The following is a 27,790-nucleotide window of genomic DNA, read 5'->3' as shown; positions in this document are numbered from 1 at the left end:
TGGGTGCTGATGCGAAGTGATGAAGGACACAGCCATCACTTACAGTTCCCGATGCATGCTGCCAGGAGCGCACGGGAATCACGTTCACGGGAGTACGTCATATGACGTCCTCCCAGAACTGGCCGGCCACGGTGAAGCCGTCATTTGACTATCTGCGGTCGGCAAGTGGTTAATTACGCTGGGAAGCGGGTAAGCCAAATGACTGCAATAAACTGGCTGTGATTCTCTCCTATTGAAACATATAGAAAGTGCCAAAGAGGTGAATAAATGGGAATATGCAGATAAGTATTCATAGACTTCCAAAATGCCTAAGTATTCCTCTTGTCTCAAAGTATTAGTTTGTGAATTTTAGGGTCCAAGATAGGGTGAATATCTTTGTTGGGTTTTGGTACCATGAGCAGGTTTGAATAGAATCCTTTGAACCTGTTCTATATGGGTACTTGCAAAACTACCCCCAGGACAAGATGGGTCAGGGCATTATGCAAATCTGACTTTGGACACATTTTGGTTGATTTAACCACTTCCAGACCGGACACTTTTATCCCCTTCCTGACCAGGCTAATTTTCAGCTTTCAGTGCTCTCACATTGTGAATGCCAGTTACTACAGTTACTACAGATACGACACTGTATCCAAATGAAATTTTTATCATTTTTTTCACACAAATAGAGCTTTCATTTGGTGGTATTTAATCACCACTGGGGGTTTTATTTTTTTCTAGAAAAGTGGAAAAAGACTGAACATTTTGAAAATAAACATGTTTTTCTTCGTTTTTGTTACTAGATTTATATAAATATACTTTCTTCATTAATTTAGGCCAAAATCCATTGTGCTACCTTTGTTTGGTAGAAATAACCCAAATCAGTTTGTATTATTTAGTCTGTATTAAAGTTATAGAGTCCACAGACCACGGTATATATATTTGATATATTTGAAAATTTATCAATCCTGATGTACTGGCTACCTATATAGTTTCTCAGGGCCCTAAAATGCCAGGACAATACAAATACCCCCCAAATTACCCCTTTTTGGAAAGTAGACAGTCTGAGGTATTTAATGAAAGGCAAGGAGAGTTTTTTGTATTTGTAATTTTTTGCAAATTTTTTAAGGGGAAATGATGAAAGTAAATAATTTTAATTTTTTTTTCACAAAGTTGTCATTTTAACAAGTTCTTTCTCTCACACGGCATAGGCATACTTGCAGTTACCCCCAAAACACATTCTGCTACTCTTCCTGAGTATGGTGATACCAAATGTGTGAAACTTTTTCACAGCCTAGCCACATAGAAGGGCCCCACATCCAATAAGCACCCTTAGGCGTTCTAGGGGCAAAAATTACGCATCTAATTTCTTGACTGTCTATCACAGTTTTGGAGGTCCTGGAGCACCAGGACAAAGGAATTACCCACAAAATGACCCCATTTTGGAAAGAAAACACCCCAAGGTATGTTTTAAGAGTCATGTGGAGTCTTCTGAAGACTGCATTTTTTGCCAAACGTTTTTGGAAAATGTGAAAAGAAGATGAAAATGTATTTTTTTCTATGCAAAGTTGCCAGTCTATGAGATATATCTATTACACAACATAGGCATACTTAAAATTACACCCCAAAACACATTCTATAACTCTTTCTGAATATGGCGAAACCAAATGTGTGAGACTTTTTCACCATCTGGCCACATAGGGGGGCTCCACATCCAATAAGCACCTTTTGGAGTTCTAGGGGAAAAAATGACACATCTAATTTCTTGACTACCTAATGCCATTTTGGAGGTCCTGGAGCATCAGGACAATGGAATTATCCACAAAATGACCCCATTTTGGAAAGCAAACACCCCAAGGTATATTTTAAGAGTCATGTGGAGTCTTCTGAAGACTGCATTTTTTGCCAAAAGTTTTTGGAAAATGTGAAAAGAAAATGAAAATGTTTTTTTTTTTTACGCAAAGTTGTCAATCTATGAGATATTTCTATTTTACAACATAGGCATACTTAAAATTACACCCCAAAACACATTCTATAATTCTTCCTGAATATGGCGATACCAAATGTGTGAGACTTTTTTACAGTCTGGCCACATAGGGGGCTCCACATCCAATAAGCATCTTTTGCAGTTCTAGGGGAAAAAATGACACATCTAATTTCTTGACTACCTAATGCCATTTTGGAGGTCCTGGAGCATCAGGACAATGGAATTACCCACAAAATGACCCCATTTTGGAAAGCAAACACTCCAAGGTATATTTTAAGAGTCATGTGGAGTCTTCTGAAGACTGCATTTTTTGCCAAAAGTTTTTGGAAAATGTGAAAAGAAAATGAAAATGTTTTTTTTTTTTTACGCAAAGTTGTCAATCTATGAGATATTTCTATTATACAACATAGGCATACTTAAAATTACACCCCAAAACACATTCTATAACTCTTCCTGAATATGGCGATACCAAATGTGTGATCAGAGATACCGTGAGCTGGCAGGCAATGTTTTTGAGTGTGTGTGTAAACTGTGTGCAAAGACTAAAAAGTAGTCACAGTTTGCTGTAATGGCTCTCAGGTGATCAGGACTGGTATGGTGGTGATCAGGACCCGTGGGTTTGGCAGCGATCAGGATCCAATGATGTGGCGGAGATCAGAACCCGCTGGTATGGCGGGGATCAGGACCCACTAGTTTGGTGGTGATCAGGATCTGCTGGGGTGGTGATCAGGACCTGCTGGTATGGCTGTGATCAGGATCTGCTAGTGTGGCGGCGATCAGGACCCGCTGGTATAGCTGCGATTGGGACCTGCAGGTGTGGCGGTGATCAAGACTTGGTGGTATGATGATCAGGACCTGGTAGTGTGGAGGTGATCAAGACCTGCTGGTGTGGAGATCAGGGACACTGGGACGCTATGCAGTGATCAGGGACACAGCTGGGCCGCTGTGTGGCGATCAGAGACACTGACGATCAAGGACGCTGACGATCAGGGACGCTGACGATCAGGGACGCGGGCGATCAGGGACGCTGGCGATCAGGGACGCTGGCGATCAGGGACGCGGGCGATCAGGGACGCTGACGATCAGGGACGCGGGCGATCAGGGACGCTGACGATCAGGGACGCGGGCGATCAGGGACGCGGGCGATCAGGGACGCGGGCGATCAGGGACGCGGGCGATCAGGGACGCGGGCGATCAGGGACGCGGGCGATCAGGGACACTTGTAGTCAAGGACACTTGTGATCAGGGACAGACAATCAGGGACACTTGTGGTCAGGGACAGACAGTCAGGGACACTTGTGGTCAGGGACAGACAGTCAGGGACACTTGTGGTCAGGGACAGACAGTCAGGGACACTTGTGATCAGGGCCAGACAGTCAGGGACACGTGATCAGGGACACTGTGATCAGGGACAATTAGGGACACTTGCGATCAGGCTTGCTCTTGCTCAGGCTATCCGGCTCCTTCTCTCACAGACAGAACTCCGTGTGAGGAGAAGGAGCCGGAAGCCGCACCATGCGGCTTCTGTTTACATTTAGACTGTGTCCTTATTGGACACAGTTGGTCACATGGTACAGGACGATTTCATTGGTCCTGTACCATGTTACCTGATCCCCTGTATCTGAGGGACCCGGCGATCTCTGGGCATGCGCGTGCGCGGTCAAGGGGGCGGAAGCCGCACCATGCGGCTTCTATTTACATTAAGACTGTGTCCTTATTGGACACAGTCGGTCACATGGTACAGGACGGTCCTGTACCACGTCAGGTGATCGCCGGTATCCGAGGGACACGACGATCACCGGGCTCGCGGGTGCGTGCTCTAGGAGCCGCGCACGAGCCTCGGATGCGGGCGGCCGTTTATAAACGGCCACCCGACCCTGCACTGCCACCGTCCGGCCGTTTATATACAACGGCCGGTCGGGAAGTGGTTAAGAGACAAAAGCTGTGAGGGGCAGTTTTTACCTCTGTGTTATACTCCTTTGAAACCACTGATTAAATCCACAAGGTTTGGAACATCTGTGACCCAAACTGTAACAGTCGTCCACCCACTCTTAAGAGAGTTTACTGCAAAAAATAGTGGTAAAATATTGTCCTGTACACACAGCTCAGTTTCTGGGGCGTCCCACTATTAGGCTAAATGCATACCAGGAAACCAGAAAAGCAAAAGCAAGATCAGAACCACTTGCAGAATTGAGTGATGATTTGTGGGGAAATTTGTCATCAGATACTGAAAACGATTGTGATGTGCGAACTTGGCGTTATATTTAACATTTCAGTGTTTTTGCTTTGATTACATTATTGAATTAAATTTATTATTATATTATTTTTTATGATTATTATATTAGAATTTATGATTTCGGGTTTCAAATTTTATCATACACAGGATGTTTACTAGACACTTGTTCAGACAGATTTCAGTGAGTTATTCCTAAAAATTACAGGCCTACAATAAAAAAACGACATATTTCCATGCAAAAAAATGTACCGCTTTGAGCACAGAAATATTGACATAATCATACCGCTAGGGAGGTTAAAGACCTGAATACATTTGTGCGCTCCCTTACTATCAAAAGGCATTTAGCTATTGATTCTCAGAATACAGTCCCAATAAACAAACATCCAGGCGATCCACCCCATTCAAGTGATCAAGAATTGACCGACATATTGGAAGAGTTATGGACTAAAAGTAATACTGATAGTCAACTGTTCCACATCTCTTTAGATCCTGAAGTGACTCACACAGGTCTAAGATCTATATCCACTTTTTACCCAGCACAATCAAAGGACCCCTTCATTGAAACCTTGTTGTTTATAGGGATTTTGTGACCTTGTGTGCCACCTCAGAAAAAACAAAAGTGAATAACATCTCATCAAGGGAACACAAGGCTTTAAAAGATTTAGAGATGAATAGGAATATTGTCATAAAACAAACGGATAAGGGTGGGAGCCTGGTTATTCAGGATAGGGAGGAATACGTGAAAGAATCATTAAGTCTCCTTTTGGATACCAACACCTATAGCAAGTTAAAGGAGGATCCGTTACCAACCTTTCAGTTGGCACGGAGAGGGGGTGTGCTAGACAGGAGGGAGAAACCATTTTTGCTCCCCTCTGTGAGCAGCACCCCTTCTTTTTATCATCTTCCAAAGGTCCACAAATCATTAGATAAGCCCCCAGGAAGACCTATAGTAGCAAGTAACTAATAGGTTTATTAATGGTCTATCCATGTATATTGATTTTTTTCTTCAACCAATGGTATGCCAACTTTCATCGTTTATGAGATTCAGATCATGTCATTGAAGTTTTAAAACATTACAACTGGGAAGAGGGCTACAATTGGGCCTCTTCAGACGTTTCCTCTCTGTATACATCTATTATCCACAAAGTCGGTTTATCGGCTCTACAGTATTATTTGCCTACCAATTCTAATATGAATTCTAGGCAGGCCCAATTTTAAGTAGACAGTACAGAGTTTTGTTTGAAACACAATTGGTCCACTTTTCTAGACCAATTTTCTTTTTAGAACAACGGCACAGCCATGGATGCCAATTTTGTCTCAGGATATGCCAATCTAACAATGGGTTTATTGGAAGAACAATACATTTGAGCCAACAATCTCTTCGCCAGATACATCGTCTTTTACGGACGATATATCGATGATATTCTTCTCATCTGGGATGGTGACCTTGATGCCTTTTCGGCCTTTGTTACCCATTGCAATTACAATTCTTAAGGTTTTCAATTTACCCATGTATTTGACCCAAATTCCATTGTGTTCTTGGATCTTATACTGTTTCACCAAGATAAGGTCATATGTACTAGTAATCACACTAAACCCACTGGGGGTAATTCTTATCTTCATTACTCCAGTTGTCCCCATCCAGCCTGGAAAAATAATATACCCAATGGACAATTCAACAAGATGAGGAGAAATTGTTCTAAAGTTGAAGTGTATAAAGAACAAGGGGAAATTCTGTCATCCATATTCATAGAAAAAGGGTACCCCCCCATCCTTGATAAGGGAAGCTTTTGTCAAACATCAAACTCCCCAAGGAAATATTAAAATATCCACTATCAACCAGGATCATAAGAGTGAGATTCATTACAGGCCTCTTTAGACGTAATAATCGTAACATTTCTAAGATCATTCGGAAACACTGGAACCTCCTCCAGCTAGACCCACAATTGGCCCCCATTCTACCCCCAGCTTCCCAGGTCACCTTTAGAAGGGCGCGCACATTAAAAAATATTTTAGCCCCTAGCATATTATCAAGAAGGATAAAGAGAGACATGAATAATTGATCCTACTTTGATAATAGGACCGGAATCTTTCAGTGTAAGAAGAGAGATTGCCTTACTTGTCAAGTCATTACACATGGTCATTCTGAAATAATGGACAACAAAAGTAACCCTTTTCAGATAAAACAAATCATAACTTGTGCGATGGAATTTGTAGTATATGTGCTCTCATGTCCATGTAAATTACTGTATGCAGGCTGCATCATACACCCTTTACAGAAGCGTGCTGGGGAACATCGTAGGCTGATCAAGGGTGGAAGTGATAAGCACAGTGTTCCGACACTTCCTTCAAGACCACGGTAAGAATTTTGGGTGATCATTGACAAGATCCTCACGTGCAGTTCTGGGATGATTCCACACTGTTCTCATGATCATTGACACTCCACGAGGTGAGATCTTGCTTGGTGCACCAGACCTAGGGAGAATGACCGTTGTTTTGTTTCTTCCATTTGCGAAGGATTGCACCAACTGTTGTCACCTTCTTACCAAGCTGCTTGGCGATAGTTTGGTAGCCCAGTCCAGCCTTGTGTAGGTGTCAGGGATCACGGCCCATGGAGCCGCGATCGCGGCTCCGTCCCTCGCGCATGCGCGGTGGCGGCAGATCGCGCCGGGACACAGGCACCAGGGCCCGGCGAGCCGCGGCTGACAGGACGCCGCGCATGCGCAGTAGGAGCCGCGGGCGCGCCTCAGGCGTCCAATGACAGCCGGGGGCGCGTCCTAGCCGGCCAATGACAGTGCAGGGCGCACTATTTAAAGATGCCCTGCACTGTCACAAGTTGCCGCAAGGTCTTCCTGTGATCCTGAAGTTCCTGTACCTGCCTGAGACCCTGATTGACCCTGACTACGCTGCCTGCCCCTGTGATTGACCCAGATTGACCCTGACTATTCTGCCTGCCCCTGCGTTTTGACCTGGATTGACCCTGACTATTCTGCCTGCTCCTGCGTTTGACCCGGATTGCCCTGACCATTCTACGGATTGATACCCCCTGCTGACCCTGCGTGTGACCCGACTACTCTTGGCCTACCGATTCTGTACCCCGCTTACCCTCACGGGCTCACGATCAGTTGTTACCCTGCTAGGGCCGTTAGCCACTTCACATCTGGCTCTCCCGGTACCTGTCCCCAAAGGTCTCCTCGGCCACTGGGGGGCCTGCTCGGAGGTCGTGACCTGGCCCGGGACTGTTTTAAGTCCATCCCCACCATCAGGGGCCCTGGTGAAAGCACAGCCCGGGCTTAGACCCCACGCTCTGAGTAGGTCCGCCAGTTGGCAGCCTGAGGCACCACCGGCGGATCATAACAGTACCTTGCGGCCATGACAGAGCCAGGAAGTGTACCGGCGTCCCTAGAGGATATTTGTCAGCACCTGGCAACCTTGACCCAAGCTTTCCAGAACTTCCACAGTCGCTGCGCCCGACTGGAGGAGTCCTCCACCTGCAGAACCTCCCGCTAACCCGGGATCCGGAGCGGTTGCCACACCCCTAGCTCCCGAACCCCGCGTTCCCCTGCCAGAGCGATTCCGTGGTGACCGGAACCGCTTCCGAGCCTTCCGAAGTGCGTGTACCCTGTACTTTGACTTACAGCCCCGCACGTTCACCACCGAGTCCATCAAGGTGGGGTTTATAGTCTCTCTCCTGCAGGATGAGCCCCAGGATTGGGCTCATCGTCTGATGGAGGGGCACGACCCACATCTTGACTCCGTGACCGAGTTCTTTCGGGCCATGGCCGTCTTGTATGACGACCCTCAGCGGGCTGCATCCGCAGAGACTACCCTATACTCACTGCGGCAGGGCCGCCGGGCAGCCGAGGAATATGCGGCCGACTTTAGACGTTGCATGGGAGACACCAGATGGAATGATGCGGCCTTATGTCACCAGTTCCGCATCGGGCTGTCTGAGTCTCTCAAAGACGAACTCGCACGAGTAGGTCTACCTGACACCCTGGAAAAACTGATCGAATTGGCCATACAAATTGACCGTAGACTAAGGGAACGTCGGCTGGAAAGGAGCAGCCAGGGTCAAAGGGTGGCATGGATTCCGTCCAGAGATACAGCTCCAACCCCAGGGAACCATCCGCGAAGCACGGAAACAGGGGACAACCCGGAACCCATGCAACTGGGATTGGCCCGTTCCCACTTATCGGTCGAGGAACGTCAGAGGAGACTATCACGGAACCTATGTCTGTACTGCGGGGAAGCTGGTCATCAGGTGCGCTCGTGTCCTGCTAAAATGAGTAAGTCCACGCCCGTTTCTCTTACTTTACCGGCAGGAAGGGATGATCAGTCGAGTTACCTGGCCATTCCTGTGTCTTTGCAGCTCCCCGGAGGAACATTGTCGGTGACCGCAATCGTTGACTCAGGAGCCTGTAGTTGCTTCATCGACCTGACCTTTGCCCACCGGCAAAAGATCCCACTCCAGACCAAAGAAAGGGGGTTCAACATCTTCTTGGCAGATGGGTCCCGTATAAAATCAGGGGTGGTGGACCAGGAGACACCACCCATTTTCACCACAATGGCAGACCATCACCAGGAGTTCCTCCGCCTGGATGCCATCGCGTCCCCCCTTTTTCCAGTCATTCTGGGGCTCCCTTGGCTGAGGGCCCATAACCCCCAGATTGACTGGGAAAGGGGGACAATTCAATTTCGCTCCCCTTATTGTTTGAGTCACTGCCACGTCACAGGACCCATGGTGCCCCTGTTCCTCCTGTGCTTGGATGGCGACACCAATCTATCCCAGGTTATTCCTCCGGCCTACCACGACTTTTTAGACGTCTTTAGTAAGCGAGGAGCAGATGTTCTCCCTCCGCACCGTTCCTACGACTGCCCCATAGACCTCCTACCCGGATCTGAAATCTCATTCGGCCGTATCTTCCCCTTGTCCGAAACAGAATCGGGTGTGCTGAGGGATTATATTGACGAAAACCTACGGAAGGGATTTATTCGTCCATCCACATCCCCAGCCGGGGCCGGATTATTCTTCGTAGAGAAGAAAGACAAATCGTTACGGCCTTGCATTGACTACCGTGACCTGAACAAAATAACAGTAAAAAATCGTTATCCTTTGCCCCTAGTCCCCGAGCTCCTCCAGAGATTGAGATCCGCAACGATATTTACTAAATTAGACCTGCGGGGGGCCTATAACCTAGTCCGTATCAGGGAAGGGGATGAGTGGAAGACGGCATTCCGTACGAGATTCGGCCACTATGAATATTTGGTGATGCCGTTCGGGCTCTGTAATGCTCCGGCGACCTTTCAGCACTTTATCAACGATGTTTTTCGTGATTTTCTCGACATTTTCGTGGTGGTCTACTTGGATGACATCCTAATTTTTTCCCCCTCACGGGAGGTTCATCGGGGTCACGTAATACGGGTACTAGAACGGTTGCGTCTACACGGGCTATACGCGAAGGCAGAAAAATGCTGTTTTGAACAGCACGAGATAACGTTCTTGGGACTGGTTCTCTCTTCCGCGGGGGTCGCGATGGATCCCCAGAAGGTCACGGCGATCTTGGATTGGCCAATACCCGCCGACAAAAAAGGGGTACAGCGCTTCATTGGGTTCTCTAACTTTTACAGGAAGTTTATTAGGAACTTCTCCGGTCTGGTCTCCCCAATCACACAACTGACGAAACTAGGGGTCCGCTTTAAGTGGACTCCCGAAGCGCAGACGGCATTTGAAAGACTCAAAGAATTGTTCACCTCTGCTCCCATTCTCTGCCATCCAGATTCTTCCCTCCCATATGTTTTGGAAGTGGACGCCTCCGAAAATGCGGTAGGAGCGGTGTTATCCCAAAGGAATGGTACCAAGGAACTACTGCAGCCCGTGGCGTTCTTCTCCAGGAAGTTGACACCAGCGGAACGTAACTATGACATTGGAGATCGGGAGCTTCTGGCCATAAAGACTGCTCTTGAAGAATGGAGGTATTTATTGGAGAGAGCCACGCACCCAATTCTAATATTCACAGATCACAAAAACCTTGAATATTTAAGAACGGCGAAACGACTGAGACCTCGCCAAGCAAGATGGGCCCTTTTCTTTTCTCGATTCTCATTCCATATAACGTACCGACCCGGGTCTAAGAACACTAAACCAGACGCTCTGTCCCGCATGTTCGAGGACCCCGACGACGCTGTGCTGCCGGACACCATCTTGCCTTCTGGGAGTTTCCTCGCTCTACAAACGGAACTTCGCTCCCGGCTTCTCGATGCTTCCGTAGGATTACCAGTTCCGTCTGGGTCACCCCTCCAGAGCCAGGGGGGGCTGTTTTGGAAGGAAAACCGGATCATGGTCCCAGAAGAAGTGCGAACCTTGGTCCTGGGGCACTGCCACGACCATCCCATGGCGGGCCACTTCGGGGTAACGAAAACTCTGGATCTATTACGGCGCTCGTTCTGGTGGCCAGACATGATCAAGGATTGTGAGCATTACGTCCGAACTTGTCCCACCTGTCAAAGGAACAAGCCCTCCAGAACTAGGGCATGGGGACTGTTACGTCCATTGCCCATACCCAAGCGGTCCTGGCAGATGATAGCCATGGATTTCGTGGTCGAACTTCCACCATCCCAGGGCTACACTGCAATAATGGTGGTCGTCGACCGCTTTTCAAAGATGGCACATTTCGTGCCCTTGGAGAAGACCCCATCAGCACCAGAAACGGCACGGATCTTCATCAAGGAAGTGGTGAGGCTTCATGGGGTTCCCGAAGATATAGTGTCCGATCGGGGGGTCCAATTCACCTCCAGATTCTGGAAAGCCTTATGTAAATCGCTGGGAATCAAGCTATCGCTTTCATCCGCCTACCATCCACAGACCAACGGCCAAACTGAGAGGACCAACCAGACGATGGAACAATACTTGCGGTGCTACACGTCTTACCTCCAGGATGACTGGCTGTCGTTGCTGCCTTCCGCGGAATTCTCGTACAATAACTCGAGTCATTCAGCTACGGGTCAATCCCCGTTCTATGCCAATTACGGGTATCATCCCACATTCCTCCCTGACCTTATGCCTGAGAATCCGGTACCGGCATCTCAAGACATCTTGGAATTCCTTTCAGTCAATAACAAGACAATTCAGGAAGCCATCGCTAAAGCCCAAGAGGACAGTAAACGAGCATTCGACGGTAAGAGAAGAGGAGAATTACTGCTTCGACCAGGAGATCGGGTTTGGCTAGCAACAACCAATTTGAAGATGCTGTGCCCTTCAAGGAAGCTGGGACCCAAGTACATTGGCCCGTTTCCTGTAAAACGAGTCATCAACAGGGTGGCCTACGAGCTCGAGCTTCCGCAGACACTCAGGATACATCCTGTGTTCCATGTGTCCCTCCTGAAGCCATCTAGACCGGATCCCTTCCCGGACCGTGAATCTAGACCTCCCGAGGCAGTCACCATAGGTGACCAGGAGGAATATGAAGTGGAGACTGTCCTCAGTTGCCGAAGGAGGGGAGGCCAGACGCAGTTCCTGATAAAATGGAAGGGGTATGGTCCTGAGGAGAACTCATGGGAACCCGCCCGGAACGTTCACGCGCCCAGGCTCATCCGGGAGTTTTTTCGTGCTCACCCGCGGTGGAGAGATCAGTGGGGCTCCCGGAGGGTGCCCATTGGGGGGGGGCAATGTCAGGGATCACGGCCCATGGAGCCGCGATCGCGGCTCCGTCCCTCGCGCATGCGCGGTGGCGGCAGATCGCGCCGGGACACAGGCACCAGGGCCCGGCGAGCCGCGGCTGACAGGACGCCGCGCATGCGCAGTAGGAGCCGCGGGCGCGCCTCAGGCGTCCAATGACAGCCGGGGGCGCGTCCTAGCCGGCCAATGACAGTGCAGGGCGCACTATTTAAAGATGCCCTGCACTGTCACAAGTTGCCGCAAGGTCTTCCTGTGATCCTGAAGTTCCTGTACCTGCCTGAGACCCTGATTGACCCTGACTACGCTGCCTGCCCCTGTGATTGACCCGGATTGACCCTGACTATTCTGCCTGCCCCTGCGTTTTGACCTGGATTGACCCTGACTATTCTGCCTGCTCCTGCGTTTGACCCGGATTGCCCTGACCATTCTACGGATTGATACCCCCTGCTGACCCTGCGTGTGACCCGACTACTCTTGGCCTACCGATTCTGTACCCCGCTTACCCTCACGGGCTCACGATCAGTTGTTACCCTGCTAGGGCCGTTAGCCACTTCACATCTGGCTCTCCCGGTACCTGTCCCCAAAGGTCTCCTCGGCCACTGGGGGGCCTGCTCGGAGGTCGTGACCTGGCCCGGGACTGTTTTAAGTCCATCCCCACCATCAGGGGCCCTGGTGAAAGCACAGCCCGGGCTTAGACCCCACGCTCTGAGTAGGTCCGCCAGTTGGCAGCCTGAGGCACCACCGGCGGATCATAACAGTAGGTCTACAATCTTATCCCTGACATCCTTGGACAGCTCTTTGGTCTTTGCCATGGTGGAGAGTTTGGAATCTGATTGTTTGATTGCTCCTGTGGACAGGTGTCTTTTATACAGGTAACAAAATTACATTAGCAGCACTCCCTTTAAGAGACTGCTTCTAATCGCAGCTTGTTACCTGTATGAAAGACACCTGGTAGCCAGAAATCCTGCTGAATGGTATTGGATCAAATACTTATTTCCCTCATGAACATGCAAATCAGTGCATAATTTGTTAGACATGCATTTCTTTAGATTTTTTTGTTGCTATTCTGTCTCTCAGTGTTACAATACACCTACCATTTGATTTTTAGACTGATTATTTCTTTGTGAGTGTGCAAACATGCAAAATCAGCAAGGGATCAAATACTTATTTCCTTCACTGTATGTATGTATGTATGTATGTGTATATATATATATATATATATATATATATATATATATATATATATATATATACACACATACATATACAGTTGCAAGAAAAAGTATGTGAACCCCTTGGGATTACGTGGAGTTTTGCAAGACTTGGGCATAAAATGTGCTCTGAACGTCATCAAAGTCACAACAATAGAAGAACACAGTCTGCTGAACATAATACAACACAAACAGATGTTGCCATGGTTTAATTGCACATAACATGTAAACATTCACAGTGCAGGGAGGAAAAAGTATGTGAGGCCCTAGCTTAATGACTTCTCCCAGAGCTAATTGGAGCCAGGAGTGAGCCAACCTTGACTCCAATCAGTGTGATGATATTGGATGTGTTGCTGACAGCTGTCCTGCCCTTAAAAAACACACACCTGTTTTGGGTTTACTGGTTTCAAGAAGCACTGTCTGATGTGAACCATGCCTCGCAGAAAAGAGCTCTCAGAAGACCTACGATCAAGAATTGTTGACTTGCATGAAGCTGGAAAGGGTTACAAAAGTATCTCCAAAAGCCTTGATGTTCATGTGTCCACGGTAAGACAGACTGTCTACAAATGGAGAAAGGTTAGCACTGTTGCTACTCTCCCTAGACGTGGTCGTCCTGTAAAAATGACTGCAACAGCACAGTGCAGAATGCTGCATGAGTTAAGAAGAATCCCAGAGTGTCAGCTAAAGACCTACAGAAATCTCTGGCACATGCTAACATTTTTGTTGACACATCTACAATAAGGAAAACATTAAACAAGAATGAAGTACATGGAAGGACACCACGGAGAAAGCCATTGCTGTCCAACAAGAATATTCCAGCACGTTTGAAGTTTGCAAAAGAGCACCTGGATGTTCCACAGCACTACTGGCAAAATATACTGTGGACAGATGAAACCAAGATTGAGTTGTTTGGGAAGAACACACAACACTATGTGTGGAGAAAAAAAGGCACAACACACCAACATCAAAACCTCATCCCCACAGTAAAACATGGCAAAGGGAGCATCATGGTTTGGGGCTGCTTTGCTGCCTCAGGGCCTGGACGGATTCTTGTCATTGATGGGAAAATTAATTCCAGAGTTTATCAAGACATTTTGCAGGAAAACGTACGACCATCTGTCCGCCAACTGAAGCTCCGCAGAGGATGGGTGATGCAACAGGACAATGACCCAAAGAAAAAATAAAAATACAAACAAAACAAAAAAGTTCTATACACATAGAGACCCAACTGTGGAATATAATACATAACAATATTTTTGCAACTCACCGGGGCCTTTCCCAAAAGATTCCAGCTTTCGTAGTTTAGAAATTTCATCCTCTGTGATAATTGTCATATCTTTCCAAAAATCCACATTTTTTCCTTGCTCCAACTCCATGTAGATCTGGAAAACAATGGTTAAAAAAAATAACACAGGAGCAGTTTTTATTGATCACTATACATACCTTTTCAAAAATCCATTTCTTGGAATACATCATGGGAGACAGAGCAGGCTATAATCATGACCAGCTAGGTTATGCACCACCTATAGGTGAATGGACACTGGCTGACTAAAACACAGGTGGGAAGTCTTCCCCTATATAACCCTTACCACACAGAAAGCACACCAGTTATGTACCAAGCAATGAACTTCCAGAAGGAGGGGATGGACATTTGTGTCCTGTAATGTACTACAAGAAATGGAAATTACATGTAAGGAAGTATAAAAAAAAATCCAATTTTCGTAAATCATGGGACAGGTTATAATCATGACCATCTGGGACCAGGGGCGTGGACATTTTTTTTTAAAAAACTACTTATCCAGGTGACTAAATCGGGGTCCCAATCTACTTGTCCCTCGTGACAATTTACTCTTCCTGATGAAAAAAAATTACATTTTAACCAAAACCGTATTTAAATCGTGGGTGGTTTTAGGAATGTCTGGGGCTGTGAAAAAGGAAAGGGGATTTATGGAAACTTAAATTTCTAATGTTTTTAAAATTGCGCTGTTTATCTCCTACTCACTTCCCTAGCTTCTCCAGCACTGCACCCGGAAACTAGCAGGGGGGGGGGGGGGAGACCTTGCAGTGTAATGAGAACCGATTGGGTGCTTGTCAGGAAAGGGGAGTGTTGGGCTCTTTTAACCTTCAGCAAAAGGGCATCTGCTGAGTGAGTAAATATGGTGCCAACAACAATTGCAATTGTTTCTCATTTATTGGTCCTGTTGGTGCAGATCCTATAGTAAATGTTCCATGGTGCTCAACAATGTGGAGATAATCAGTCCAGAGACTCACCCGATCCTTCAAGATCAATAGCCAAGAGGTCAAACTTTGCGATCGTAAAAGCAGGGTGCAACGTTGGTCCCTGAGACAGTAGATCTGGTCGGACCAGAAGTGTCCAAGGCCAGATTCACTATGTTGGTGTACCAAGTCCTTCTGGGCTAGGCTGGGGCCACCAAGAATAAAGGTGAAGAAAAAATGCTGCACTACATCAAAAAAATTGCACAATACCTGTGAATCAAAAAATTTGAAAAATAAGAAATTAAATACAAAAACCAAGAATCACCCAAACCAAAACAAAGAATAATAATTTTGAATCAACCAAAAAAGTAAATTATAAACTCATGTCCAATCAAAATACTGTGCTTCTGTAAATCCTCTTGTGGATAACGAAAATATGTGCAGCTGTCTCAAATTCCAGCGCGAAAACATCCTCCACCATATATCTGCTCACCTCACGCAGTGTGACCTCACATTGTACAATGTTACAGTCTGACTGCACTTTTGGTCCCAATTGGACTCAGTAGTGCTGTGGGACATCCAGGTGCTCTTTTGCAAACTTCAAACGTGCTGCAATATTCTTTTTGGACAGCAATGGCTTCCTCCGTGGTGTCCTCCCATGTACTCCATTCTTGTTTAATGTTTTCCTTATTGTAGATGTGTCAACAAAAATGTTAGCATGTGCCAGAGATTTCTGTAGGTCTTTAGCTGACACTCTGGGATTCTTCTTAACTCATGCAGCATTCTGCGCTGTGCTCTTGCAGTCATTTTTACAGGACGACCACGCCTAGGGAGAGTAGCAACAGTGCTAAACTTTCTCCATTTGTATACAGTCTGTCTTACCATAGACACATGAACATCAAGGCTTTTGGAGATACTTTTGTAACCCTTTCCAGCTTCATGCAAGTCAACAATTCTTGATCGTAGGTCTTCTGAGAGCTCTTTTCTGCGAGGCATGGTTCATATCAGACAGTGCTTCTTGAAACCAGTAAACCCAAAACAGGTGTGTGTTTTTTAAGGGCAGGACAGCTGTCAGCAACACATCCAATATCATCACACTGATTGGAGTCAAGGTTGGCTCACTCCTGGCTCCAATTAGCTCTGGGAGAAGTCATTAAGCTAGGGCCTCACATACTTTTTCCTCCCTGCACTGTGAATGTTTACATGTTATGTGCAATTAAACCATGGCAACATCTAATGTTTGTGTAGAATTATGTTCAGCAGACTGTGTTCTTCTATTGTTGTGACTTAGATGACGTTCAGAGCACATTTTATGCCCAATTCATGCAAAACTCCACGTAATCCCAAGGGGTTCACATACTTTTTCTTGCAACTGTATTTAGCAATAAAACATAGGAAATGCACTTACGTTCTGGAGGTGCATATCTGCACCACCTATGATGAACATCCGGCAATATATCGATTAAGCACAAGATGGCAGTATCATCTGAATAGCAGAGTCCTGTATGAGCTCGGAAAACCATCACCATATGGAATGAAATGCAAGGTAAAGCAAGGGCCCTTCTCTATAAATGCAATTTCCTGCTAAAATGCCATTTCTGGAGCAGTTTCACAAATACTACAACCGCTGACCCAATGAATGGAAACGTGACGTCATCCGTACACTCCTACCGACGCATTTCGTCACTGGATTACTGATGTCACCTCCTCACACATTCTGCGAATGTGAATCGGGGGGAAAGCATAGATTAGGGAGTACTGGTCCCAAGAACTTTTTAATCAGATTTTTTATCAGCCGGATCCTCAACCACCTGAACATTGTCCATTGGAAAAGTCAAGTGTTAATCAGGGAAGAAACAGCTGCATCTGTCAACAGCATGCCCCATTTTTTAAACGAACCTCTCCTCCATAAGATATAGGAGGGAAAATCTTTATGGTGGAACACACACCCAATCTGAGTCATCCCAGTCTGCATAATGCACCTGTTCCAGAAGCAGGTGTAATGGAAAGGCTTGGCAACCCTGCATCTGCCACAGCAAACCCAGAGAGGAATATGTACTGAGGTATGGAGGTAACTTTTACCTGGAGCAGACCATTCCAGTAAGGGACAAAACCAACAATCTTTGTGACTGCAAAGCAGACATTGTCTGTCCCTCTTTAGGCACTGAATCCTCAGAAGCAGAAACTTCTGCCTGACCCTCTTCAAACTCTTTAACAGCCTACTCTTTCTAAGGCTCCACGCACTCCTGCTCTAGAACAGGAGTATCAGGTAAAGGGGATCTTCTCATGTTTCTTTCCACCCTCTGTTATGGAAGCAGCATTCCCTACATAACCCACATTGTCATGAATATAGCCTGCTCCGTGTCCTGTCATGTATGATAAAGAAATAAACATCTTACCAAGTACTTACTCGGATATCTTCCAGTAAGTCTTCAAGATCAGACACAGTAAGACCAGTCAGGAAAGTGTATGGCTCATGCATTTCAACAGCTAAATCATCATCTTCTGCACTTATGTACTTCGCCAGAAGATCAATAGGCTTGGCACGACCATCCCGAATGCGTATTTTGGATCTATGGTATTTTTTAGTGGGAGGGAAAAAAAACCTTTCAAAATCCATTCATTAAATTGCCAGACTGGGAATAAAAAAAATTATTGGGATACATAATTAGGTAATCAAGGCATTAAAATTCTCCAGACAGTATACCATTGACTTTAAGAGTTGTAAAATAATCTAATAGTCACACTTAAAGAGACCCCGACTCCAACTTAAAAAATAAATTGAAGGAACACACTCCTCTCCCCTTGTTTTCCTACATACCCTCTCATGTATCAGTGAAGGAAAATACTATAGTATGTCACTTAAGTCTCTGAGTCTGCTGGATCTATTTACAACAAGATGGCAGTAGTCTCAGGGCTTTTGAACGTCTACACAGGAAAGGTTTTTGTAAAATTTTTTTACCAGGCCATGTCTAAGTTTTTTTTCAATTTTTTTTTTTTTACTGTACTTATTAGCTTCCCCCACATTATAGTATCCATATGCAATATAATGTAATAATAGTTCTTGTAGGATTGTTCACTGTAGGTACAGAACATGAATAAAATATGTTAAGTGCACATAAATTGTTATCGGAGGAATGTTATTGAATGGTCTGGTGAAAGGGTATGTTTAAAAAGATCAAATCAAAAAAAGGCATTTGTGAGGATAACCCTTTTAGCATGGCATAATGCCAGGGCAAAATATTTTGTTATCCTCTGATATTCTCACCGCATATACCTGTCCCTGTGGGGTAATCCCTCCCTCTCACACCTGTGTAGTATGTATCCCAGATCTGAAGCTGTCGGCAGTCCATGGAGTAGTCAGGCTGACGCATTTTATGACAGATGGGAGAGTGATGGGATTCTCTGACCTCAATCCCAAACATAATACTTGCAATAGTAAGTTCTTTAAAGTAAAGTCTACACACCCCAGTTAAAATGTCCAGTTTCTGTGATGTAAAAAAATGAGACAAAGATAAATAATTTCAGAACTTTTTCCCCCTTTAATGTGACCTGAAATATTTTTTTTTGGGGGGGGGGGGGGGGAGTAAACACAAAAAACTAAAATAAAGCGTTTGCATAAGTGTGCTCAACTTCATATAACTGGGGATGTAGCTGTGTTCAGAATTAAGCAATCACATTCAAAATCATGTTAAATAGGAGTCAGTACACACCTGCCGTCATTAAAAGTGCCTCTGATGAACCCCAAATAAAGTTCAACTGTTCTAGTAGTTTTCTTAGCCGCATCCTACAGCAAAAGCCATGGTCCGTAGAGAGCTTCCAAAGCATCAGAGGGATCTCATTGTTAAAAGGTATCAGTCAGGAGAAGGGTACAAAAGAATTTCCAAGGCATTAGATAAACCATGGAACACAGTGAAGACAATCATCATCAAGTAGAGAAAATATGGCGCAACACTGACATTACCAAGAACTGGACGTCCCTCCAAAATTGATGAAAAGAAGAAAATAACACTGGTCTGGGAGGCTGCCAAGAGGCCTACAGCAACAATAAATGAGTTGCAGGAATATCTGGCAAGTACTGGCTGTGTGGTACATGACAACAATCTCCCGTGTTCTTCATATGTCTGGGTTATGAGGCAGAGTGGCAAGACGGAAGCCCTTTCTTATGAAGAAAAACATCCAAATCCTGCTAAATTTTGCAAAAAACACATCTGAAGTCTCCCAAAAGCATGTGGGAAAATGTGTTAAGATCTAATGAAACCAAGGTTGAACTTTTGGGCATCATGCTTTTGGGCTGTTTTTTTCAGCTGGAACAGGGGCTTAGTCAAGGTAGAGGGAATTATGAACAGTTACAAAAAACAGTCAATATTGGCACAAAACCTTTAGGCTTCTGCTAGAAAGCGGAACATGAAGAGGAACTTCATCTTTCAGCATGAAAACGACCCAAAGCATACATCCAAATCAAAAAAGGAATGGCTTCACCAGAAGATTAAAGTTTTGGAATGGCCCAGACCTGAATCCAATTGAAAATCTGTGGGATGATCTGAAGAGGGCTGTGCACAGGAGATGCCCACGCAATCTGACAGATCTGGAGTGTTTTTGCAAGAAAGAGTGGACAAATATTGCCAAGGCAAGACTTGCCATGCTGATAGACTCATACCCAAAAAGAATGAGTGCTGTAATAAAATAAATAGGTGCTTCAGCAAAGTATTAGTTTAAGGGTGTGCACACTTATGCAACTATATTATTTTAGTTTTTTATTTTTACTTCCCTCCACCTAAAATATTTGTTTGTACAACTGAGTTGTACAGTCAATAGGCTACATTAAAGGTGGAAAAAGTTCTGAAATTACATCACAGAAACCTGACTATTCTCTGTAAACCCTACAGATGATTGTGTGAAATTCCCAGTAGATCAGCAGTTTTTTAAATACTCCAATCAGCCCATCTGGCACCTGAAACCATGCCATGTTCAAAATCACTTAAATTCCCTTTCTTTCCCATTCTGAGGCTCAGTTTGAACTTCAGCAAGTAATTTTCACCACGCTAGAAGCCTAAATGCACTGAGTTGATGCCACGTGATTGGCCGGTGAATGTATTTGGCCAATGCAGAAAGTAAAACTAGAAGAGTAGCCATTCTATTTTCTAAAAAGGTCTCTTTCTCCCCAATATTAGAAACGAAAGACCCAGAGGGTGGCTACTTACTCCTTAAAGGCACCATCAATTAAACACTTTTCACTTTTATATCTTACTAAGCCCTAAATCAGGGTCAAGCCCAATTCTTTACCTCAATCCTACAGGCCTTATCTACCCATTTTGAAGGGACAGCTGTTTATAGAAGTGACTTCAACATCACTTTTGATCAAAGCTTAGACAAGTCTCAACTGTTGATTCCCTGCCTAAAAAGACCCCCAAACAAAGCCTGCATATTGCCAAATTACTACATTCTCAGAGCCTAATCGATATTTGCCAGGAATTGCACTCCAATTCCAGGGATAATTTTTCCTGTCCACACAAGACCTATCCTAGGATTGATTATGTTTTTATTCAGGCTACTAAGTTCTCCTTGATCTCAAAAGCATTCATCAGAGGTATGGCTTGGTCGGACCACTCCATCGTGCTGGTGGCATGAGTCTCGGGTTCCTGGAGTCCACTCCAGTGGCGCCTCAATGAATCTTTGCTTAGCGACCCAGTAAGGAAGGTGGAGATTGAAATGGCATTACAGGAATATTTTATTTTAAATGATATTGAGAGGACCTCCCCAGAAACTGTATGGGCAGACCACAAAGCTGTCATTAGGGGAAGGTTGATAAAATTGGCCACCCAAATTAAAGAAGAACATAAGGTGGACCTGGTCAGACTAGAAAGGGGATTTAAATGTATCAGCTTGCAACATAAACGTAGCCCTATACATGAATCCCTAGTCAAACTAGATTCAGCTAGATTAGTCTTGAATCTTGCCCTAACCACAGACGCGGAAAAGGCATTATGTTGGAGTGGAGCATGCTTTTATCAACAACATGACAAGATAGGGCCGATGTTAGCGGCGAGGTTGTTATCCAAAACTCGCTTTTTTACTCAAAAATGCTCATCCAGAGATGGACGTTCGGTCATTTACTACAAAACATTTGGCCCAAAGTATGGCCTGTTTGTTCAACGCCCTTAGGGATGGTGGCTCATTGGAAGCTGCCCTGAACTCTGCATTCATTACAGTAATCCCCAAACCCAAGAAAGATCTGGGAGAAGTTAGTAATTACAGGCCTATTTCTTTACTAAATATTGATCTCAAAATTATAAGAAAAATCATGGCACATAGACTGGTATCATTTATTAATCATTACACCAAGTGGGTTTAGTCCCAGATCAAGAATGTCTTGGTACATTTTTCCATTCATCCTTCCTCCAATAACATGAAATGTGGCAGTACCGTATGCTGAAAAACAGCCCCACAGCATGATATTCCCACCTCCAAACTTCACTGCTGGTATGGTGTTTTAGGAGTGATGTGCAGTGCAATTTGACCTCCAAATATGGTGTGTGGGCTTTAACCACATTAAAAAGAATTAGGTTATCATACTTCTTGTAGGGTGCCTTGAAAAGACTAGCTAAATGGAATATTAACCACTTAACCCCTGACCCCCTCTGACATTTCTCTCATACATGTAAAAATCTGAATTTTTTTTTTCTAGAAAATTACTTAAAACCCACAGCCATCTAGAGCAGTGTGCTTACAGTGAAGCACCAACACACCACCCCCTTGTAAAACACTTCCTGCGCATAGTTAACCCTTTGATCGCCCCTCATGTTAATCCCTTCCTGCCCAGTGATATTAGTACAGTGTCAGTTATTTTGTTTTAGCACTAATCGCTGTATTGGTGTCACTGGAGATGTCAGTGATACCAAGTAAGTTCCCGCCAGTGTCAGAATGCCCGCCGCAGTCCCGCTATAAGTCACTGAGCGTCACCATTATTAGTAAAAAAAAAATTCCAGTATCTATACCGCCATTTGTAAACCCTATAACGTTCACGTAAACCAATTAATTTACACTTATTGGGATTTTTTTTTTTTAGCAACGACATGTAGCAGAATACATTTTGGCCTAAATTTATGACGAAATTTGATTTTTTTTTTTTACTGAACACGTTTAATAGCAAAAAGTCAAAAATATCGTTTTTTTCCTCAAAATTGTCAGTCTTTTTTTTTTTCTGTAGCACAAAATATAAAAACCACACAGGCAATCAAATACCAACAAAAGAAAGCTCAATTCATGGGAAGAAAGGGACATAAACTTAATTTGGGTGCAGCGTTGCATGACCGCGCAACTGTCAGTTAAAGTAACGTAGCGCCGTAATGCAAAAAATGGCCTAGTCAGGAAAGTGGCTAAATCCTTAGGAGGGCAAGTGATTAACATTTTCTCTTTATTTATTTTGATTACTTTTTTTTCACTGTACCTTTATTTTTTTTTTTACTTTTTAGCTTTACTGAACACCCCTTGTGATAGCAGGGGCCTTAAAGGAGAAGTATGGGATAGTACAAATAGATAGCATTAACTACCCTTACCGCAGAACAGCTTTTCTTTCTTTCCTATGTTGCTCCATTTTGGCTGTATCCAAGCCCTGGTTAGGGCTGAGTAATGGTCCTCTTCAGGTTTGAAAGTTTGGAGTGGGTGGTTACATCTGAAGTGAACCACCCCCCTCATCCTCTCCTCCTTCAGCTCTCAGCTGTGACCGCGCTTTCCTCACAGAGACTAGCTGGATTGTGCTTGCCTGTCACGTGCCTCCGTTTCCATGAGTTCACACTGCCAGCAAGAAACAGAGGTACATAACAGTATTCTGAGGGATTTGCAACTCCAGGAGACTGTATTGTACAAGAAAAGAATGAATAAATGTTCTTCAGCTTCTTCTTTGCTTTACTCTGCAGAGAAAGAACTGATAAAGTTTGGCAGTAAGAGCTCAGCCTGGATGGGAGGGGGAAAGAAGGAGGAGGGAGAAACCAGCTGCATGTCTGTAAGCAGAACTTGGACTCAGAACGACCTTGATGGGAGGGGGGAGTAGGGGGACAAAACCTGCATGTGTGTGAAGAAACTCAACAGCCTGGATGGGAGGGGTGAGGAGGGGGGAGTGTGAGAAGAACTGAACCTCTGCTGATGTCTGGGGAACATGCAGACTGTCAGTAGCCGATGTCAGTCAGAATAGGAGGGGTGAATACCGACTTCAATGCCGGGATGACGCTGCATAAGAGACCTCTGCCCCTCCCACGGGTATTTTCTTTGATTTCAGAAGAAAGGATGTACATTTCAGAGGGCAGAAAATTGTTTTTCATAGTAGCAGCTCACCAGGATTCAGATTATGCAAAAAAAAAAAAATGTAACCCATACTTCTCTTTTAAGTTACATAGTTAGTCTGGTTGAAAAAAAGTCCATCCAGTTCAACCTACAGAGAAAAAAAAAACCCAATAAAGCATGATGCAATTTGTTCCAGTGGGAGGAAAATCCTTCCTGATTCCCAAAGAGGCAAACAGATTTTCCCTGGATCAACTTTACCTATAAATATTAGTATCTAGTTATATTTTGTGCATTTAGGAAATAATACAGGCATTTTTGAAAACAATCTACTGAGCTGGCCAGAAACAGCTCTTTAGAGAATTGAATCCACATTTTCAGTTTACTGTGAAGAAGTCTTTTCATATTTGGAGGTTAAATCTCTTTTCCTCCAGACAAAGAGTGCCTCTTTGTTCTTTATGATGACCTTAAAGTGAACAAATCTACCCTAAGTTCACTATATGAATAAATTCAGTTCAGCTAAACTTTCCATATAACTGAGCTCCTTAACACCTCTTATCAGCTTTGTTGACATTCTCTGCACTTTCTCCAGTATTCTTTTTGTGAACTGGTGCCAAAAACTGATTTGAATATTTTAGATGAGGTCTAACAATTTGTACAGGGGTAAAATGATCTCTCTCTCTCTCTCTCTCTCCCATACCTCTTAATGCTCGCTTTAGAAACTTTTTGGCACTGCGAGCTGCTATTAAACCTATGATCTAACAGAACCCCCAGATCCTTCCCTACCATTGATTTACCCAGTTGTACTCCTCCTAGTATGTATCTGTGTGCATATTTTTAGCCCCCAAGGGCATAACCTTACATTATTCAACATTAAACCTTACTTGCCACATAGTTGCCCAGTAAAACAGTGCATTGAGGTCTGCTTGTAAGTTAGCTTGGTGTCATCTGCAAAGACTGAAATGTTACTTTTAATTCCAGACCCTATATCATTTATAAATATGTTAAAAAGTAAGGGTCCCAACATTGAACCTTGGGGTACACTAATAATAATCTTTCAGAGTATGAATCATTAAGCACTACTCTCCAAATACAAGTTTTTAGCCAGCTTTCTATCCATTTATAAACTGTTTTTTCCTAGCCTGTTGGCTTTACCTTACACATTAGCCATGTATGGGGAACTGTCTCAAATGCTTTTGCAAAATCCAAACATACTTACTATATTCGCAGTCACTGCTTAGTCTAGGTTTATGCTTACCTCCTCAGAAAAAGAAATCAGATTTGTTTGACAACTTCTGTCTTTCATGAATTCATGCTGTTTATTGCTTAAAATATTTTTTCTAGCAAAAACTCAACTACACGTTCCTTTATTAACCGCTTGCCCACCGCTCTATATTAGAAGAACCGCTACAGGGTGGCAGGGCTGCGCAAAAATCACGTATATACAGCCATTTGTAGACACCATAACTTTCCTAAGCGCCCACCTCACTGACAACAACCTCCTCGATCCACTACAGTCTAGCTTCCGTCCCCTACACTCCACCAAAACCGCCCTACTCAAAATCACTAATGACCTGCTAATCGCCAAAGCTAATGGCCACTACTCAGCCCTCTTACTCCTTGACCTTTCCGTGGCCTTTGACGCAGTCGACCACCCCCTCCTCCTTAACAAACTACACTCCCTCGGCATCAGAGACTCCGCTCTCTCCTGGCTCTCTTCCTATCTCTCCCAACGTTCCTTCAGCGTTACCTATAATGCTACCACCTCCCCCTCTCTGTTAGGGTCCCCTAAGGCTCGGTCCTCGGGCCCCTTCTCTTCTCCATCTACACCTCCTCCCTCGGCAAACTGATACACTCCAACGGCTTCAACTATCACCTCTACGCCGACGACACGCAAATTTACCTCTCCCCCCCCTCACCTCACCCCTTCAGACTCCACCCGTATCACCCACCTACTGAACGACATATCAGACTGGATGTCGCTCCATTTCCTCAAATTGAACCTTTCCAAAACTGAGCTCCTGATTTTCCCCCCAGCCCATGCCCCCCCTCCACCCTCTCCATCACGACCAACAACGCCACCATCAGTCCCACCCCACAAGCCAAAGTCCTAGGTGTCACTCTAGACTCAAACCTGTCCTTCCAACCCCATGTCCAATCGTTGGAAAACTCATGCAGGCTCCACCTCCGCAACATCTCCAAAATACGTTAGTTCCTAACCACAGACACTACTAAACAACTCGTTCACTCCCTTATTATCTCACGTCTGGACTATTGCAACTCCCTTCTCACCAGCCTACCTCATCGCAGACTATCCCCACTTCAGTCTATCCTGAACTCAGCGGCCAGACTCATTCACCTTACCAACCGCTCCGCTTCTGCCACCCCCCTCTGTCATTCCCTCCACTGGCTCCCGATTGGACAATGCATTAAATTCAAACTACTAACACAGACATACAAAGCTATTCATAATGCTGCCCCAAACTACCTCACCGACCTGATACCCAAATGCCACCCTACCCATAATCTTCGCTCCTCACAAGACCTCCTACTTTCTAGCTCCCTGGTCTCCTCCTCCCACAACCGACTGCAGGACTTCCCCCATCCTCTGGAACTCACTACCCTAATCCATCAGACTGTCACCTACCCTCCTCACCTTTAAGCGCACCCTGAAAACCCATCTCTTCAGGGAAGCCTACCCCACCCTCACCTAACAGCCGATCTCCTCCACTCCCACCTACCACTCCATCCCCCACAACCACTTCCTCCTGTACCACTATCCCCTCCCTACTAAGTTGTAAGCTCGAAAGAGCAGGGCCCTTAAATCCCTCGTGCTTTGTTTTGTTACTGTATTGTCTCATGTTCTGTCCCCCACTATAATGTACAGCGCTGAGCAAACTTTTTAGCGCTATATGAAAACTGTTTAATAATAATAATTCTTTTTAGATATAGGCACCACATTGGTCTTGCTCCAGTCAAGTGGTACCATGTCAGTCATTAAAGAATCCCTATAAATTAGAAACAATGGCTTTGAAATGACAGCGTTCAATTCTTTTAGGACACATCGGTGTATGCCATCTTGTCCAGGTGCTTTGTTCCCCTTTATTCTGTCTAAATATTTCTGGACGAAATCAATTTTGAGCCATAATGGTGTAGCTGCAACATCATCCTGGTATAACCACTTTAACCCGGGGCTGTATATATACGACCTACGGGTGGAAAGTGGTTAAAAGAGAAGTATGGCCAAAGCTTTTTGGCTATACTTCTCTTGTGCGTTACAGGAGTGTGCTTATTTGTGCACTTATTTGTGTGATACAGAATCATACCTCACAGAGCAGCTCCAGGCTCTGGAAGGATCCTGACCATATTGTTGGAATCCACCCAGCTGACTGATTGACAGCTGGCTCTGTCTCTGCTTCGAAGTCTGCTGTGCCGTGCCCTCTCCAGCCCAATGCTCCAGTGATCATTCGATGGGCAGAACGGAGGGTGGTGACTACTAGTCCCTCCACTCCAAAATGATAAAAGAACTGAAAGATCAGCGGTCATGTGATTGTTCAGATCTTAGGCTTAGAGCCGAAGGGGGACAGCTGCAGCATCACAGCAATGCTGCAGAATAGAGGGGAGTACAGTATGTTTGTTTTTTTATTAACCCAAAAGAGCTCCTTTAAATCATTTGGCAGATAAAACCATTTCCTTACATGGGATTTCTATTTTGTATTTAGCAGTTTCCCTGTGCACCATTAATTGAACTGCATTAATATGCAGAATCTAGCAACTGCCACTACAAAAGCCACTTAATTTCAACATGACTCTATATAATTCACAGATAACTATTGTGGAACAGACCTGAGCTTTGCTTGTTGAAGATGGAAATTGTCTTCTTGTTCTTCCCAGGTCTTAAAGTGCTCTGCTTCTTTTTCTCGCTGCAACATCTCCAGCTCCTGCTCTCTCATAGCTTTTTCTCGTTCACGCTCCAATCGAAGTTGTTTTACCTTGAAAGAAAATTATATGAAATATAATGTGTGTATATATATATATAAAATATTTGAAATATGGAAACTGCTACTGTTCACCAACAGAAAATGTTTACCTGGCTTCCAGCAGAAATGTTTACAACTGTTTACATATTCTTAACCACCTCAATACTGGGCACTTCTACCCCCTTCCTGCACAGACCAATTTTCAGCTTTCAGCGCTTACAC

The 27,790-nt window shown here is 44.8% G+C and overlaps 1 protein-coding gene across 2 annotated transcripts in view; it reads right to left on the bottom strand.

Moving 5' to 3' along the window:
• Positions 1-27,790, bottom strand: part of CACTIN (cactin, spliceosome C complex subunit) — a 201,940-nt gene that overhangs the window by 74,983 nt on the left and 99,167 nt on the right. For both annotated transcript variants that reach the window (XM_089694313.1, XM_089694314.1), the window contains exons 4-6: positions 27,435-27,580; positions 17,719-17,881; positions 14,359-14,473 (exon numbers count right to left, since the gene is read on the bottom strand). In XM_089694313.1, coding sequence (XP_089550439.1) covers positions 14,359-14,473; positions 17,719-17,881; positions 27,435-27,580 — 424 coding nt within the window. The remainder of the gene's footprint in view (positions 1-14,358; positions 14,474-17,718; positions 17,882-27,434; positions 27,581-27,790) is intronic.

The sequence above is a fragment of the Staurois parvus genome, unplaced genomic scaffold, assembly GCF_062004578.1.
Source record: "Staurois parvus isolate SC_StPar_1 unplaced genomic scaffold, SC_StPar_1.0 ptg000659l, whole genome shotgun sequence".
Lineage (NCBI taxonomy): Eukaryota > Metazoa > Chordata > Amphibia > Anura > Ranidae > Staurois > Staurois parvus.
The sequence above is the reverse complement of the archived record's forward strand: the minus strand, read 5'-3'. Positions and strand labels throughout refer to the sequence as shown.